Here is a 19754-nt window from a genome sequence, read left to right as displayed (position 1 = left end):
AGAGAGAGAGAGACAAAGAATCTGAAGCAGGCTTCAGGCTGTGAGCTATCAGCACAGAGCCAGACATGGGGCTTGAACTCATAAACCGTGAGATCATGACCTGAGCCAAAGTCAGACGCTTAGCTGACTGAGCCACCCAGGTGCCCCCTCCCTATCTTGTCCTTAACCATGGAGGAAAAGCTCTCAGCTGTTTCCCCACTGAGAATGATATTAGTTGTGGGTATGCTATATATGGCTTCTATTACATTGAGGTATATTCCCTCAAAACCTACTTTTTGACGGTTGGGGCACCTGGGTGGCTCAATCAGTTAAGCATCTGACTTCGGCTCAGGTCATGCTGACGGCTCAGGTCATGCTGACAGCTCAGAGCCTGGAGCCCGCTTCAGATTCTGTGTCTCCCTCTCTCACTGCACCCCCCACCTCAAAAATAAATAAACATTAAAAACATTTTTTAAAAACCTACTTTGTTGAGGGTTTTTATCAAGAATGGATGTTATACTTTGTCAAATGCTTTTTCTGCATCTATTCAGAGGTTCTTATGGTTCTTATCCTCTCTTTCATTAATGTGGTGTATCATGTTAATTGATTTGCAAATATTGAACCACCCCTGCAGCCCAGGTATAAATCCCACTTGATCGTGGCAAATGATTTTTTTAACGTACTGTTGGATTCAATTTGTGAGTATTTTGTTGAGAATTTTTATGCCCATATTCATCGCTGATATTGGCCTGTAGTTCTCTTTTTTAGTGGAGTCTTTGTCTGGTTTTGGAATCAGAGTAATGCTGACCTCATAGAATAAGTTTGGAAGTTTTCCTTCCATTTCTATTCTTTGGAATAGTTTGAGAAGAATAGGTATTAAGTCTTCTTTGAATGTTTGGTAGAGGGGCGCCTGGGTGGCGCAGTCGGTTAAGCGTCCAACTCTTGATCTCGGCTCAGGTCATGATCTTGCAGTGTGAGTTTGAGCACCGCATCAGGCTCTGCGCTGTTAGTGCACAGCCTCCTTGGGATTCTGTCTCTCCCTCTCTCTCTGCCCCTCCCCGACTTGTGCACGCACATTCGCTCTCTCTCTGTTTCGCTCCCTCTCTCAAAATAAATAAACTTAAGTAAATAAATAAAGTTTGGTAGACAGGCAATTGAGTTTGGCTCAGACAACTGAGCAACCAGCTCCTGACTTTGGCTCAGGTCATGATCTCACGGTTCATGAGTTCGAGCCCCATGTCAGGCTCCACACTGACAGTGAGGAGCCTGCTTGGGATTCTCTCTCTCTCTCTGCCCCTCCTCTGCCCTCTCTCTCCCTCAATCTCTCCAAATAAATAAATAAAATTTTAAAATAAATAAATAAATACATAAATGTTTGACAGAATTCCCCTGTGGAGCCATCAGGCCCTGGACTTTTGTTTGCTAGAAGATTTTTGATTACCGATTCAATTTCTTTGCTGGTTATCAGTCTGTTCAATTTTTCTATTTCTTCCTGTTTCACTCTTGGTAGTTTATATGTTTCTAGACATTTATTCATTTCTTCAAAATTGTCCAATTTGTTGGCATATAATTTTTCATAACATTCTCTTGTAATTGTATTTCTGTCATATTGATTGTTGATTTCTTTTTTCTCATTTGTGATTCTATTTGTTTGGGTCCTTTATCTTTTCTTTTTGATAAGTTTAGCTCAGGTTTATCAATTTTCTTAATTTTTTGAAAGAACCAGCTCCTGGTTTCATTGATCTGTTCTACTGGGTTTTTTTTTTTCATTTCTATATCATTTATTTCTGCCCTATCGTCATTATTTGCCTTCATCTGCTGGCCGTAGGCTTCATTTGTTGTTCTTTCTCCAGCCCATTTAGGTGTAAGGTTAGCTTGTTTGAGATTTTTCTGGCTTCTTGAGGCAGACCTGTCTTGCTACACACTTCTGTCTTAGGACCACTTTTGCTGCATCCCAAAGGTTTTGGACCACTGTGTTTTCATTTTCATTTGTGTCCATGTATTTTCTTATTTCTTCTTTAATTTCCTGGTTGATCCATTCATCCTTTAGTAGGATGAATGTATTTGTGGTCTTTCCAGAGTTTTTCTTGTGATTGACTTCAAGTTTCATAGAGTTGTGGTTGGAAAATATGCAATGGTATGATTTCAATCTTTTTGTACTTGCTGAGGCTTGATTTGTGACCTAGTATGGGATCTATTCTGGTGAAAGGGATGACAGTGACAGGGAGCCTAAAAAATAATTTGTTCAGAATGGAGAAGGTGGAGAGAAGAGTCCAGAATGGATGTCTCCTACAAGAAACTTAAAACAATAGAATTGCTGAGGTGTAGGAACATAATGAGAGATTTTCAGTCCTGTTAGAGAGTAATTTAAGAGTAATTCAGTAATTGGTGCATATAAACTAATCCAATTTAAAATGAGGCAATTACTAACTATTCCTTCATTTGATAATTGAGCAAATCTTTACTTAGCAGCTCTTAAGTGCCAGGCACTATTCTAGGCATTGGGAGATAGCAATGAACAAAACAAAGTTCCCATCCATGTAAGAGGAAAGACAATAAACAACAAAGAATATCATAAATTGTCCTATGAAGAGAAATAAAGATGAGTTACCAAAAAAAAAAAGTTACAGGAAAAAAAATATGCCAAAATATAACCTCACAGAAAGGATGAGAGGAGGGAAGGAATAAGTGTGCTGTGTGGGAGAAGGGGTACAATGGAGATAAGTAAGTGGGAGCCAACAGACCATCTGTAAAGGTGGAAATTGAAAACACGGCAGGATATGCATGTTATTCAGAAATATGAGGTTATATCAGAAGAAACAGCAATAAGAATTAAAAGCAGTATGGGGCACCTGGGTGGCTCAGTCAGTTAAGCATCTGACTTCGGCTCAGGTCATGATCTCACAGCTTGTGAGTTCGAGCCCCGTGTTGGGCTCTGTGCTGACAGCTCAGAGCCTCGAGCCTGCTTCAGATTCTGTGTCTCCTTCTCTCTCTGCCCCTCCACTGCTTGCACACTGTCTCTCTCTCTCTCTCTCTCAAAAATAAATAAAAACATTAAAAAAATTTTTATTGAAGAATTAAAAACAGTTGCTTCAAAGGAGTGGAAACTGGTAGTAGAGAGCAAGGGGTATGAAACTGCTGACCTTGAAGTACTATTTTACTTTTCAGACTACATACAAGATTTTGACAAAATCACAGTTTCAGTTAAAAGTTATGATTACTCAGCAAATATAAAATTAAATGCCTCAGTCATTTGGGGCTGAGTTCATGTTCAAACTAGGTCCACTGAAATGGGGGACACTCCTCACTGTCAGCAATGTAATGCACAACCCAAGAAATCATCGGTTCCTGGGCTTCTTGTAAAGCCCCACCAAGGGCAATGAGTTGGGCGGGGGTATAATGAAGGGAGCCCCATCTCTTTGAATTCCGAAGAAGGACTAGGACTTGGCAGGTGGAGGATTTAGGCAAGAAAGAGAAGGGAGAGGAAGGAAACCTATAGTTAAGATGCTTTCTTTCCTACTAGATTCCCAGGCTATTATTTTTTTAAAGAGCTCAGCTAAGTGGTGCTGGGGTGGCAGTCAGTTAGGCTTCTGACTCTTGATTTCGGCTCAGGTTGTAATCTCACAGTTTGTGACATCAAGCCCCATCCCGGCCTCTGTGCTGACAGCACAGAGCCTGGAGGAGATTCTCTCTCTCCCTCTCTCTCTGCCATTCCCTGCTCACACACTCTCTCTCAAAATAAACATTTTTTAAAAATCTAAAAAAATACAAATAAAAATAAAAGAGCTGAGCTAAGAACTTCACCACAGACTGTTTTAACAAATAACTATCTTTGGTCTTTTATCCACCATGTAAGTAATAATTCTGCTAATAAATTTTAATACTTTTGTTATTTTTATGCTTTTGGATGTTATATTTAGAAAAATAAGGAAGTTCCTAAATATTGAGTGTAATGAAATAGATAAACTGAGATTCAGTCCATCTAATATCATATCTTTGAACAGTGTTTTTTGGTAATTAATTAATTTTTTTTTAATTTTCATCCAAGGTTAGTTAGCATATGGTGCAATAATGATTTCAGGAGTAGAACCCAGTGATTCATCCCCTACAAATAACATCCAATGCTCATCCCAGCAAGTGTCTTGCTTAATGCGCCTTGCCCATTTAGCCCATCCCTCCACCCAAAACCCCTCCAGCAACTCTCAGCCTGTTATCTATATTTAAGAGTCTCTTATGTTTTGCCCCCCTCCCTGTTTTTATATATTTTTGCGTCACTTTCCTATGTTCATCCGTTTTATATCTTAAATTCCACTTATGAGTAAAGTCATATATTTGTCTTTCTCTGACTAATTTTGCTTAGCATAATACACTCTCGTCCCATCCACATTGTTGCAAAAGGCAAGATTTCACTCTTTTTGACTTCCAAGTAATAGTCCACTGTATGTATATACCACATCTTCTTTATCCATTCATCTGTCAATGGACATTTGGGCTCTTTCCTTACTTTGGCTATTGTCAATAGTGCTGCTATAAACATTGGGGTGCATGTGCCCTTTCGAAACAGCACTCCTGTATCCTTTGGATAAACACCTAGTAGTGCAATTGCTGGGTCGTAGGGTAGTTCTATTTTTAACTTTTGAGGAACCTCCACACTGTTTTTCAGAGTGGCTGCAGCAGTTTGCATTACGGCCAGCAGTACAAAAGGGTTCCTCTTTCTCCGCATCCTTGCCAACATCTGTTGTTGTCTGAGTTGTTAATTTTAGCCATTCTGACTGGTATGAGGTGGTATCTCATTGTGGTTTTGATTTGTATTTCCCTGATGATGAGTGATGTGGAACATTTTTTCACGTGTCTGTTAGCCATCTGGATGTCTTCTTTGGAAAAATGTCTATTCATTTCTTTTGCCCATTTCTTCACTGGATTGTTTTTGGGGTGCTCAGTTTGATAAGCTCTCTATAGATTTTGGATACTAACCCTTTATTTGGTATGTCATTTGCAAATATCTTCTCCCATTCTGTCAACTGCCTTTTAGTTTTGCTGATTGCTTCCTTCGCTGTGCAGAAGCTTTTTATCTTCATGAGATCCCAATAGTTCATTTTTGTTTTTGTTTCCCTTGCCTCCAGGGACATGTTGAGTAAGAAGTTTCTGTGGCTGAGGTCAAAGAGGTTTTTGCCTGCTTTCTCCTCGAGGCTTTTGATGGCTTCCTGTCTTACGTTTAGGTCTTTCATCCATTTTGAGTGTATTTTTGTGTATGGTGTAAGAAAGTGGTCCAGGTTCATTCTTCTGCATGTCACTGTCCAGTTTTCCCAGCACCATTTGCTGAAGACACTGTCTTTTTTCCATCGGATACTCTTTCCTGCTTCGTCAAAGATTAGTTGGCCATATGTTTGTGGGTCCATTTCTGGGTTCTCTTATTCTGTTCCATTGATCTATGTGTCTGTTTTTGTTCCAGTACCATACTGTCTTGATGATGACAGCTTTTTTTTTTTTAATTTTTAACGTTTATTTATTTTTGAGACAGAGAGAGACAGAGCATGAACAGGGGAGGGTCAGAGAGAGAGGGAGACACAGAATCTGAAACAGGTTCCAGGCTCTGAGCTGTCAGCACAGAGCCCGATGCGGGGCTCAAACTCACGGACCGAAGTCGGACACTCAACCGACTGAGCCACCCAGGCGCCCCAGATGACAGCTTTGTAATACATCTTGAAGTCCAGAATTGTGATGCCTCCAGCTATGGATTTCTTTTTCAGGATTGCTTTGGTTCTTTGGGGTCTTTCTAGTTCCATACAAATTTTATGATTGTTTATTCTAGCTCTATGAAGAATATTTGTGTTATTTTGATAGGGATTGCATTGAATATGTAGATTGCTTTGGGTAGTATCAACATTTTGACAAGATTTGTTCTTCCCGTCCATGAGCATGGGATATTTTTCCATTTTTTTGTGTTGTCTTCAATTTCTTTAATAAGCTTTTTATAGTTTTCAGTGTATAGATTTTTCACCTCTTTGGTTAGCTTTATTCCTAGGTATTTTATGATTTTTGGTGCAATTGTAAATGGGATCGATTCCTTGATTTCTCTTTCTGCTGCTTCATTAGTAGTGTATAGAAATGCAACCAGTTTTTGTGCATTGATTTCATGTCCTGCAACTTTGCTGAATTCATGGATCAGTTCTAGCATTTTTTTGGTGGAATCTTTTGGGTTTTCCATATAGAGTATCATCTCATCTGCAAAGAGTGAAAGTCTGACCTCCTCTTGGCCAATTGGGATGCCTTTAATTTCTTTTTGTTGTCTGATTGCTGAGACTAGGATTTGCAGTGCTATGTTGAATAACAGTGGCAAGAGTGGACATCCCTGTCGTGTTCCTGACCTAAGGGGGAAAGCTCAGTTTTTTCCCATTGAGGATGATATTAGCAGAGGGTCTTTCATATATGGCTTTTATGATCTCAAGGTATGATCCTTCTATACCTACTTTCTTGAGGGTTTTTATCAAGAAAGGATGCTGTATTTTGTCAAAGGCTTTCTCTGCATCTATTGAGACGGTCATGTGCTTCTTGTCCTTTCTTTTATTAATGTGATGCATCACATTGACTGATTTGTGGATATTGAACCAGCCCTGTATCCCAGGTATAAATCCTACTTGATTTTAGTGAACAATTCTTTTAATATATTGTTGAATCCGGTTGGCTAGTATCTTGTTGAGAATTTTTGCATCTATGTTCATCAGGGAAATTGGTCTATAGTTCCCCTTTTTAGTGGGGTCTTTGGTTTTGGAATCAAGGTAATGCTGGCCTCGTAGAATGAATTTGTAAGTTTTCCTTCCATTTCTATTTTTTGGAACAACTTCAAAAGAATAGGTGTTAATTCTTTTTTAAATGTTTGGTAGACTTCTCCTGGAAAGCCATCCGTCCCTGGCCTCTTGTTTTTTGGGAGATTTTTGATTACTAATTCAATTTCTTTACTGGTTACAGGTGTGTTCAAATTGTCTACTTCTTCCTGTTTCAGTTTTGGTAGTTTATATATTTCTAGGAACCTGTCCATTTCTTCCTGAACAGTGTTGTTTTAATTTTAATTTAATTTTAGGGGTGCCTGGGTGGCTCAGTCAGTTAAGCATCCAACTTCAGCTCAAGTCATGATCTCAGAGTTCATGAGTTTCAGCCCCGTGTCGGGGGGCCTACTTCAGACCCTCCATCTCCCTCTCTCTCTGCCCCTCCCTCTCTCTCCCAAAAATAAATAAACTTTAAAAATTTTTTATTTAATTTCTTCCCCCTACCAATTCTAGGCAATCAGTTACCACAGCTAATAAAGACCTGGCATAAAAAAAACTCTAAAATGAAAAGATTATTTAAAAGCTTTAGTTTCATACTACAACTTATAGATGCAAAAAAAAAATGATAACTAAGAAAATGTGATTATAGAAATACAGAAGAGGGATCTATTCTATCTAAAATTCTATATATAATATATATATTTTTTAAAGTAGCCTGTTATTGGTATCAAATTCTCCATTGAGATCTTTACAATATGTATGCAAAATATATATAAACACATATATATTCCACCTAAAATAATTTCATGCAGGAATGTTCACAGTTATGAAATGGTTGACCAAAATCATAAATCCAAAATACACACACAAGATTTTTCTCCTGACCTAGACCTACCCGGGAAAAAAAAAGAAGCTTAAGAACCTTAGGCAAAGTTCAGGCAGCATTTTCTCTACAAAATCTTTATCACCAGTTGTTGTATCAGTTCTATCCAACAGGTAAAACAATGTCCTACCCCAAACTCCCTGGTCTCAAAGTTGTAAATTAAAGGTATCATTTACCAGGGTGCCTAAGCGGCTCAGTCAGTTAAGTGTCCAACTTTGGCTCAGGTCATGATCTCTCGTGGGTTCCAGCCCCAGATTCTGTGCCTCCCTCTCTCTCTCTGCCCCTCCCCTGTTCACGTTCTGTCTCTCTCTCTCTCTCTCTCTCTCTCTCTCTCTCTCTCTCTCAAAAATAAATAAACATTGGGGCGCCTGGGTGGCACAGTCGGTTAAGTGTCCGACTTCAGCCAGGTCACGATCTCGCGGTCCGGGAGTTCGAGCCCCACGTCAGGCTCTGGGCTGATGGCTCAGAGCCTGGAGCCTGTTTCCAATTCTGTGTCTCCCTCTCTCTCTGCCCCTCCCCTGTTCATGCTCTGTCTCTCTCTGTCCCAAAAATAAATAAACGTTGAAAAAAAAATTTTTTTAATAAATAAATAAATAAATAAATAAATAAACATTAAAAAAATTTTTTAAGGTATCATTTACCTTAAAGACCTAAAATCTACCAAGTTTCCTTTTGAAATACATGATCCCAAACTTAGAGTTACTTTGAAAAATCAATATGTGAGAGTTCATAACTTTAAAACATTTTAAAGTATTTTTTAAATTAGATTCTGGGGGTGCCTGGGTGGCTCAGTCGGTTTAGCGACCAACTTCGGTTCAGGTCATGTTCTCGCGGTTGGTGAGTTCGAGCCCCGCGTAGGGCTCCGTGCTGACAGTTTGGAGCCTTGAGCCTGCCTTGGATTCTGTGTCTCCCTCTCTCTCTCTGCCCCTCCCCTGTTTGCACTCTGTCTTTCTCTCTCTCTAAAAAATAAACATTAAATTTAAAAAAAAAAAAAAAGATTCTGAAGACAAGTCAGAAGTACAAATAGAAAATGAAATAGCTTAACCAATCATTCCTCATGCCATATCATTCATTCCCTGTAGTACCACAGATCATTGGAACGGAAGAGGCTGTCATGTTACATACAAAGAAAAGGAAGATGCGATGGAGAAGAGAAGTCACAGGAACGGAGTCACAGAAATGAGTAGTGGGCTTTAATTACTATTTAATATTCACTGTTTATTATTATAGCACAGTTATATAGAGACGAAGAATGGATAAGGGACACTGTGTTAAAGTATTTTGGATTGTTAGCTGGTGCTTAGTTGGAATATGTAACTAATATTTAGAATTGTTAGTTGATGCTTGTTGGAATACAAAATTTGAGTAAAATTTTTCAAGCACCAAAACACAAATAATAGCAGAACAAACCTAAAGAAAAAAATTGGCTTGGGGTATGATTAGAAAAGCACATAGATTAACATCCTGGAGCTTGGGGCACCTGGCTGGCTCAGTTAGTTGGTGGACCATGCAACTCTTGATTTAGGGTCCTGAGTGTGAGCTCCACATTGTCGGCAGAGTTTACTTTAAAACATTTTTTTTAATGTTTATTTATTTTTGACAGAGAGAGAGACGGAGCATGAGCATGGGGAGGGGTAGAGAGAGAGGGAGACACAGAATCTGAAGCAAGCTCCTGGCTCTGAGCTGTCAGCACAGAGCCCGACACGGGGCTCGAACTCACAGACCGTGAGATCATGACCTGAGCTGAAGTCAGATGCTCAACTGACTGAGCCACCCAGGCGCCCCGAGTTTACTTTAAAACAAAATATTGGAGCTTCGTTGTTAGCAGGTCTTTTAAAATTCCACTAGTCCAACTTTTGCAGGATTCTCTTCTTCAATATCCATGACAAAGAATCTTCTACCTTCTGTTTTGAACCTCCCAGGACAGAAAACTCACTAGTTCCCCAAAGGAGCCTATTATTTCACTGGTGAAAGCTTTACTTGTTGGGAGTACAGTCTGGCTTCTTTCACTTGCAGATTCTAATTATTATCTCAAAGCAACAGTTAAAAAGTCTGCACTATATTCTATATAAAGGCCCTTCAAACATATTTATATATAAATGTGCAGATTCAAGCAATGGTTCAAAGGAAATACAGGAGGATAAGTCCTTAGAGTAACATTCACAGAAGGTCATCTAAGTCATCCCAGAGGAAGCAAAAACTTTCAGTTCAGAATTACTGGTTTAAAATATGATAAGCATTGGGGCACCTGGGTGGCTCAGTCGGTTAAGCAGCCGACTTCAGCTCAGGTCATGATCTCACGGTCTGTGAGTTCGAGCCCCACGTCAGGCTCTGTGCTGACAGCTCAGAGCCTGGAGCCTGTTTCAGATTCTGTGTCTCCCTCTCTCTCTGACCCTCCCCCGCTCGTGCTCTGTCTCTCTCTGTCTCAAAAATAAATAAATGTTTTAAAAAAATATATTATAAACATTACCAATAACAGTAATCTCAGGTAAAGAATTTTAAATTTTTTCAACATCAGTTTTTTTAAGTCAGTCTTTCAAGTGCCATCTTTATGATTTTGCTATACCTGTAATAATTACTACTATTTAATAACGCTTTTCTCTAACTCATTTTTATGTCAAATGAAGTATTTTAAGAGGAATCTTCATGTCATTGCTGTAAGTGGAAAATCATGATCTATTTGTCATATACAAACTAACATTAAAAATAAATACACAACTTTAATATACCAACCTATTATCATGTCATGTACCAATGGTGGTATGTATTTCACCCTCTGGGGAGAAATGCTTTAAAACATCTACTATCGGGGCGCCTGGGTGGCGCAGTCGGTTAAGCGTCCGACTTCAGCCAGGTCACGATCTCGCGGTCCGGGAGTTCGAGCCCCGCGTCAGGCTCTGGGCTGATGGCTCAGAGCCTGGAGCCTGTTTCCGATTCTGTGTCTCCTTCTCTCTCTGCCCCTCCCCCGTTCATGCTCTGTCTCTCTCTGTCCCAAAAATAAATTAACGTTGGAAAAAAAAAATTTAAAAAATAAATAAATAAAACATCTACTATCAAGGGGAAAGTCGGTGATGGGCATTGAGGAGGGCACTTGTTGGGATGCGCACTGGGTGTTGTATGGAAACCAATCTGTCAATAAATTATATTTTAAAAAATCTACTATCAACTTTTTTTTGGAAACATATTAAAGAATTATGAACTTTTAAAGCATCCTACAGAACATTCCAGATGAAAGGCTTTTGAACTGATAAAGGTTAAAATCAGTAGGAATCAAAAAGATCCTGACTCTGCCACTTACTAGCTGTGTGTCCCCATCCTCATTAAGCCTCAATTTCCACATCTGTAAAACAGGGATAAAAAGAGAAGCTACCTCATGGGGTGTTATATAAATTAAATGAAATCATGCAACGCTAGACGCCAAGTGAGCCACAATGCACGCGAGCCACTAAGAGTGGTATTAGTCCTACTGCTATTATGCCCGTAGTTTGAGAAAATCTCAAACGTTATCCATCTCCACATAGCCCTTTTCAGGTGGCCTAGAAATCAAGGTCTTTAAAGATACTGTATTACATCAGTAAATACAAAATACATTAACATATTTACTTTCTAGGGTAAAAATTGCATTTCTGAGACCACTTGGAATAGCCATGATACTTCAAAATCCAAAAAAGTAGAGAAGTATAGATCTGTTTTATGAAATCTTTTATCCGCAAACTAGCACTGACATCAATGAGAACTACATCTAAAATACTACACATTCATACTTATGTAGGTTTCATAAACCCTTTACATTAATTTAAAGAATTTTACAGTGAAAGACTTACAAATTTAATTTTGCAAAGCTCTCTTGTGCGTTATGCTTTTCTCGCTCATATGCACTTTCAACTTCTTTGAATTCATTCTTGATCATTTCCAAGTCAGCAACAGCTTCTGCCTGGCTGGCCTTCTCGACCTGCAAAGCTCCTTCAAGGTCTCGAATCCGTAACTACCAGATGTCAGAGAAGTAGTTAAAGCAAGGAAGGAAACGCTAGCGTCAGTCAAATTGAACAGCGTAATTTATCAGTAGCAGATCATCATTTACCTAAGCTTCTTCCTTTCTGCTTTGGTTTAAAAAGGAAAATAAACAAAAGACAGTGTATTCCCTTTCTGAACATGTTTAATGGAAGGAAGAGTGGAAGAAGAGTTAACCGTGCTAGGGAAATGCCTAATCAAAGTGCCTAATTTCGACCTACAAATCCACGTTCAAAACTTTGTGTGAAACATAATAAAATGAGTGGTTTTTGAAAACAAAAGCAAAGAATTCTTCCCCTCTTAAGAGAAACACCATTACATTAACATCGTTAGAATCTCAATAAAGTTTTATTCCTAGAGGTTTCTTACTGTTGACAAGTAAAACTTTTATTACCGAATAATACTATTTTTTCAACGTTTATTTATTTTTGGGACAGAGAGAGCATGAACGGGGGAGGGGCAGAGAGACAGGGAGACACAGAATCCGAAACAGGCTCCAGGCTCTGAGCCATCAGCCCAGAGCCTGACGCGGGGCTCGAACTCACGGACCGCGAGATGGTGACCTGGTTGAAGTCGGACGCTTAACCGACTGCGCCACCCAGGCGCCCCACCGAATAATACTATTTGACTAAAATATTTGTAAATGTGGGATATCTAGGATTTGCCTCAAAGTGATATAGGGATAGGAGTAGACAGGGGCAATAAATAAAAAACATGATTGGCCTGAGGTAAATCTTGAAGTGATGGCTACACAGGAAGTTCATTGTTCCATTCTCTCTACTTCTGCATATACTTGAAACTTTATATAATAAAACACTTTAAAAACTGGATTCCATGTAAACAATGACAGCAGAACAGAGGAACAAAGCAGTATATTCCCATAAAAGAAGAATTTGCATTGGTAAAAAAAAAAAAAAAAAAAAAAGTTACAAAACAACTTCTGAGGGGCACCTGGGTGGCTCAGTTAAGCATCTGACTTCGGCTCAGGTCATGATCTCCCAGTTCATGAGTTCGAGCCCCGCATCAGGTGAGCTCGAGCCCTGCTTCGGGGGAGCCCCACTTCTCTCTCTCTCTGCCCCTCGTTCACTTGCACACTCTCTCTCTCTCTCTCTCTCAAAAAAAAAGAGTTTTTGAAAAGGAAGTTCTCTATATGGTTCTCTATGTAGGGTTAACATATATCAATAAAGCAAAGTCCAGATAAAGTCTATATTTTGGGTAAATAAGTGGAAAAAATAAGAACAAGTAAGAGGCAATAGGGTAGATTGAAGGGAGACACAGGAGTGAAAGCAAGAGTTCTCATCCATTTAATATTGTTTTGATTTCTGAACTATGTTTTACCTTCTTCAGAAAATTAAGTTAAAAACAAAAATTAGAACGCTAAGTTCAAAAAAAGGGGGGTGGTAGAAAACGCTTTATACGAGATAGAAAATCGGCTTCAGAATCCTAAAGCTCACGTTTAAATTCTAGCTCTACAAATTAACTCAGGTGACCTCTGGCATATTACTAAACCTCCAAAAACCTGAGGTTCCGCACCTGTAAACAGTAAATCATCATCATCATCCTCATCAACAGACTATCTACAGAGTTGCTACAAAGATCTAATGAGATATTTATCTAATATCAATATATACTTAATATCACATATGAATACATAATATTTGTTTAATAAATGTTTGAATAAATATTATTAAGCACTTAATATGTGCCAGGCAATGAGCTAGTGCTCAAGGTATTATATGATGATCATGAAAATAGACAGTCTTAGTTCTTGAAGAGCTCCTAGTCTTTAGGAGAGGAGACACCACAAGAGAATATGTAAGTGGCTCCTGTCACAGAAACAGGCACAAAGGGCCATGAAATCAGAGAAAAGCTCTGAACGAGCCTCATGGGGACGGCAAAAGACAATCTGAGGTAAAAAAAAGATTAAGTCACCAAGAAATGAAGCCTAGGACAACATAAAAATGTTCTTAAATTAATCCATACAAAAAATAATCACCAGAATTATTATTTGTAATTATCCAAAAATATTTTGGAACAACTGAAACATTCTTACACTAATGTAAGGAAATAGAATAGATATGGAGATACAACCTGGTAATTTTTCAGATTCGGTCTTTTAAACTTTCTTTTTCTTTTTTTTTTTTTCAATTTTTTTTTTTATGTTTATTTATTTTTGAGAGAGACAGAGCATGAGCAGGGGAGGGGCAAAGAGAAAGGGAGACACAGAATGAAGCAGGCTCCAGGCTCTGAGCTGTCAGCACGGAACCCGACACGGGGCTGGAACTCATGAACCCCAAGATCGTGACCTGAGCCAAAGTCGGAGACTTAACTGACTGAGCCACCCAGGCGCCCCTAAACTTTATTTTTCTCTGCTATTTTGTCTAAATCCAATGTTTACAAGTAAAATAATAAATGTGGACAACATTTTCTTCTATCTGCATTGCTATCTCCTTTCAGAAAATAAGCACACTCAATCACAAAGGATAAATCAATCCAACTGAAAGAGAAGTAGTTTTCAAATTACTAATTGAGTCAACTCTCTGATTCTACTTTCTCATTTTTATGATATAGCATCTAAACAAACTTAAGTACAGTTTATGATAAAATGGTGATTCATTACAACTATTTAGTAGTCTCATTTGTCTCATTTGCTTTTAAACTAATCTGAATTTTACTAGATGTACCTCACTGAAAATACTTGTCGGTATTTATAGATGTATATGGTTCAAATATAAACTTTGGCTTTTTTTCACAGTCAAAACCCTAAGTTAAATATGAAATATTAATGTATATAAGTAAAAACTATACATGTAATAATTATTTTTATAGCTATTAACTATATATACATCCAGGTATAAATTATAACTACAATGAAAAACTTAATTTCTGAATTGTACTTCTTTCATAACTTAAAACTTTAGCCTTATTGCTTATTTTTGGGTGATTTAATCTTTTTTTTTTTTTTTAAAGAAAAGCTTAACTTGTACAAGTTTGCCTAAAATACAAACACTCAAATACATGGGCCTGAGAATTTTGCAGGTAAAGGAGGCATTTCATTAAAGATAAAAGTAAAAAAATAATTTATTATAAATTTCTTATGAGCTTAGTTACGCCCTATATTAAGACATGTTTAAGCAATAAGGTAAAACTTGGCAAGTTTTATTAATTAAAATTTAATATAAGGGAAAGTGTATGTCTTAAAAAAAAAAATCCAAATTAAATTAAGGAACTTAGGGGCACCTGGCTCAGTCGGTAGAGCATACAACTCTTGATCTCAGGGTCATGAGTTCAAGCCCCACACTGGGTGTGGAGTCCACTTTAGAAACATTAAATTAAGGAATTTAGATTTCTGGAACTTTATGTGAGACTTGATTTATATACAACAAGCTATGGGCCAGACTTGGTCCATGCACAGTAGTTTGCCAACCCCCAATTGGAATGCCTTCACTTCTCTTAGAAATTCCTTCTCATTCTAAAACCTAAAGGACACCTTCCTTAAGGATGCCTTCAATTAATTCCCCTCTCACATTTAATCTTTATTATGCCCCGTAGTATTTTAGTATTTGATATTTCTATCCACACATTTATCTATGTATCTGTATAGATGTAGAGGTATAGATACAAATATACAGTATTTCTGGTAATGAAATGTAAGTTTCAAAAGGAGTTCTTTCACCTTTATCCCTTGGGCTCTTTTTTTTTTTTTAATGTTTATTTATGGGGGGGGGGAACAAATGGGGGAGAGGCAGAGAGAGAGAGGGGGAAAGAGGATCCAAAGCTCTGCACTGACAGCAGGGAATCTGACGCCAGGCTCAAATTCACAGAACCATGAGATCATGACCTGACCCAAAGTTGTACCCTCAACTGACTGAGCCACCCAGGTGCCCCACCTTCAGCTCTTAATACAGTGATAAGTAATGTGCACAAGATATACACACGATAAATGGAGGTGCTTATTTTTTCAGTGTTTTCAAAAAAGAAATTCAACCCACGGTTGTTGATAAAAAGAATACTCTGATCAGTAAATCTTTCTGTAATAGGCCAGAGGGTAAATATTTTGGACTTTGCCGGCCATAAGGTCTCTGTCACAAACCCCCCCCCCCCCCCCCCCCCGCTTGCCACTGCAGCACAGAAGCCCCACAGACAAGACAAAACCTCCCTCGAACAGGCAAAGGGTGAGATTTAGCCTGTGGGCTGTAGTGTGTCAACCCCTCCTCTAATATAGTAAAAACCATCCTCAACTATATCCTGATACAAATAGGATAATGAGTGCCTTAACAATATGCTACCCATTCTAAACGCACACCTTAGCTCTCTGAACAGAATCCCACTTTTCCCTGCCTAATAAAATCCATACCAAAAAAATTTCGCCTTAGGCTTTACCTGAATAATTTCAGAATTAAATTTTGACTCCAAATGTGCTGCTCTTTCTGCTTCAATATTTTCTTCTAATTTCCTCACTCTTAGAGTAGTTGCCTGAAAACAAATTCAAAGGTTAAGCTCACAAACATTGGTGTTTATTTATTTATTTAAAAAAAAATTTTTTTTTAACGTTTCATTTATTTTTGAGACACAGCATGAACAGGGGAGGGTCAGCGAGAGGGAGACACAGAATCTGAAACAGGCTCCAGGCTCTGGGCTGTCAGCACAAAGCCCGACACGGGGCTTGAACTCACAGCCCGCGAGATCGTTACCTGAGCCGAAGTCGGCCGCTTAACCGACTGAGCCACCCAGGCGCCCCAGACATTGGTGCTTAAAGTGGACATGGATCTTTGCAACAACATGGACGCAGCTACAATGCTGAGCAAAACAAGTCACTCAGAGAAAGACAAACACCATATGATTTCACTCACGTGTGGAATTTAAGAAACAAAACAAATTGGGGTGCCTGGGTGGCTCAGTCGGTTAAGCGTCGGAGTTCGGCTCAGGTCATGATCTCGCGGTTTGAGAGTTGGAGCCCCGCGTCGGGCTCTGTGCTGACAGCTCAGAGCCTGCAGCCTCTTCAGATTCTGTGTCTTTCTCTCTCTCTCTCTCTGGCCCTCCCCTGCTCACACTCTGTCCCTCAAAAATAAATAAATGTTAAAAATAAAATTTAAGAAACAAAACAAATGAACCAAGGGAAAACAAAAGAGAGACAAATAAAAAAAACAGACTTAACTATAGAGGATAAACAGATGGTTGGTGACCAGACGGGAGGGGGGGTGTGGGGAGGAGGGTGGGGGGATGGGTGAAATAGGTGAAGGGGATTAAAAGCACACTCATCATGATGAGCATTGAGGAATGTATAAAACTGTGGAATCACAATATTGTACACCTGAAACTAATATAACACTGTATGGTAACATACTGGAATTAAAATTAAAAACTTTTTTTTAAGTGGATATAAATCACACTTTAGATTACTGTAGCCTCATTTTAACTGCTTTTCCAAGATTGTAAAAGACATGGTAAAAAAAAAAAGTGTGAAAATCATGCTCAGGAAGAATACTCCAGTCCTTGCTTTTTTTTTGCTTTTTTATTGATGTATAATTTATATGTAATAAATTATATGCATTAAAAGTGTGTAATGTGGAGCACCTGGGTGGCTCAGTTGGTTGAGCGGCCAACTTCAGCTCAGGTCATGATCTCACAGCTAGAAGGCTCGTGAATTCAAGCCCCGCATCAGGCTCTTTGCTGACAGCTCAGAGCCTGGAGCCTGTTTCAGATTCTGTGTCTCCCTCTCTCTCTGTCCCTGCCCTGCTCACGCTCTGTCTCTGTCTCTCTCAAAAACAAATAAACATTTTTTAAAAAGTGTGTAATTTGATAAGTGTATATACACACACATGAAGTCACTGCCATAATCAAGATAAGAAATATTTCCATGACGCCTACAAGATTCCTTCTATCTCTTGGTAATTTCTTCCAGCCCTTAACACCCCACCCCCATCTCCAAGTAACAACTGATCTGGTTTTGTCACTATTAATCACTTTGTATTTCCCAGAATTTCATAGAGATTGAGTCATACAGCATATATTCTATATCGTCTGGCTTCTTTCTCCCAGCATAACTATTTTGAGATTCACCATGTGGTTGCATTTATCAACCGTCTATTCCTTTTTATTGTTAAAGTGTTCCACTGTGTTGATACACCACAACTGACTTATCTGTTCACCAGTTTACGTACATTTGAGTTGTTTCCAGTACAGGCGATTACAAATGAAACTATGAGCTTTTGTGCACACGTCTTTGTAAGGGCATGTACTTTGACTTCTTGGGGGTAAACAGTGAAGGGAAGAATGACAAGGTCATGTGGTAGGTGTATGTTTAATGTTTTATGAAACTCCCAAACTTTTCTGAATTGTTTATAATTTTATACACCCTTAACAACACTTGGCATGGTCAATTTTTGCTTTTTCGTTTTTGGGAGGAGGGTGATTTAAGACATTCCAATAGGCATGTAATGGTATTCCATTTCAGTTTCAATTTGCATTTCCCTAATGACAGATGACATTGAGCATCTTCTCACATATTTATTTACCATCTGTATACCTTCTTTGGTGAAATATCTACTCGGATCTTTTCCCCATTTTTTAATTAGGTTGTTTTCTTATTATTGATTGAGTTTTGAGAGTTCATTATACAATCTGGATACAAGTCATTGACTGGATATGTGATTTGCAAACATTTACTCCAAGTCTATAGTTTGTCTTTTTGTTAACAGTGTCTTTCACAAAGCAAAAGTTTTCAGGGCACCTGGGTGACACAGTTAGTTAAGCAACCGACTCTTGGTTTTAGCTCAGGTCACGATCTTGCAGTTCATGAGTTGGAGCCCCACATTGGGCTCTGCACTGACAGCACAGAGCCTACTTGAGATTCTGTGTCTCCCTCTCTCTCTGCCCCTCCTCCACTCATCCCCCCCCCAAAATAAAGAAACTTAAAAAAAAGTTTTCATTATAATGAAGTCCAATTTATTAATTTTCAGATAGGGGTCAACTTCTGGCCAGAATCAGAAGTCAAGAGCTTTATTTTTGAATGCCATTTTTGCTCAGAAAATGCAACCCTGGGAAGCACTGGATTCCTAGTCCCAAAGAGGTCACTGGTCATGACCAAAAGCTTGTTGGGGGCAAGGACAGCTATAGATGTTTCAGGGTAACAGTAGCAAAGAAAAGCCATGCCTAGAGTCTTGTCTGTCAAATAAAGATGGTTCAATAGTGATAGAGTAAGGCATTACTAATTTGATTTCCTTTTCAAATAAAATCTGGACAAGAAAGAAGTTTCTATTAATTATATTTACTTTATCATTTAGCCTAAGCTGAAGATTTTAAAAAAAAATTTTTTTTAATGTTTATTTATTTTTGAGAGAGACAGAGACAGAATGCAAGTAGATTAGGGGCAGAGAGAGAGGGACACACAGAATCCGAAGCAGGCTCCAGGCTCCGATTGTCAGCACAGAGTCTGATGCGGGGCGTGAACTCATGAGCTGTGAGATCGTGAACTGACCCGAAGTCGGACGCTCAACCGACTGAGCCACCCAGGCGCCCCAAAGCTGAAGTTTTTTAAAGGCCCAACTTGACTAATTTGATTTTTCCTCTTTCCTCCTACCCTTTCCTTATTTCCTTTTTTTTTTTTTTTCAGAGACAGTAATGTAATGAATCACACAGGGAGGAGAATAAATAAAAACTGGATAATTCACAAATGAATCAAGCAGTCTGTGAATATGTAAGAAATGACTAGTTTTTTTGAGCAAAGCATGTTCCTATGATGTCTTGTTTTAGAGTAGAGCAAAAACACAAATATCCCTTCTTCTCTAGAGGACTTTGTAGTCCTTTTGCTACTAATAGCCTTCATAGTCAAGAAGCAATTCTGCTTCAACAGTCAATCACTCCGGTTCACAAATACGAAACTCACAAAATATTTTTTTACACCGACTTATGTGCTTTAGTTAGATTTTGCAATCCTATCAATAATATTTCTTAGTGAGTTACTAGAAAAGACTTTTTTCCAGAGGGCAGAAAAAGCAGTAAGTCCAAATGTGATCTTTTGAATTTAAATCCAAAACAATAAAATGATTTTTTTTAAGTTAGTAGAATACAGTATCTTTAAAGGTAAAATCTGACATTTATATCCTATACTG

General features: G+C 38.5%; 1 protein-coding gene across 12 annotated transcripts in view; it reads right to left on the bottom strand.

Annotated features, from left to right (window-relative positions):
• Window positions 1-19754, bottom strand: part of CCDC171 (coiled-coil domain containing 171) — a 310942-nt gene that overhangs the window by 229926 nt on the left and 61262 nt on the right. For 11 of the 12 annotated variants that reach the window (XM_019815993.3, XM_045043841.1, XM_011288346.3 and 8 more), the window contains 2 exons: window positions 16024-16116; window positions 11454-11614 (listed from right to left, as the gene is read on the bottom strand). The exons of the other annotated variant lie outside the window; for it this stretch is intronic. In XM_019815993.3, coding sequence (XP_019671552.2) covers window positions 11454-11614; window positions 16024-16116 — 254 coding nt within the window. The remainder of the gene's footprint in view (window positions 1-11453; window positions 11615-16023; window positions 16117-19754) is intronic. 12 annotated transcript variants of the gene reach the window in all.

Source organism: Felis catus, chromosome D4 (genome assembly GCF_018350175.1).
Source record: "Felis catus isolate Fca126 chromosome D4, F.catus_Fca126_mat1.0, whole genome shotgun sequence".
Classification (NCBI taxonomy): domain Eukaryota; kingdom Metazoa; phylum Chordata; class Mammalia; order Carnivora; family Felidae; genus Felis; species Felis catus.
The sequence above is the reverse complement of the archived record's forward strand: the minus strand, read 5'-3'. Positions and strand labels throughout refer to the sequence as shown.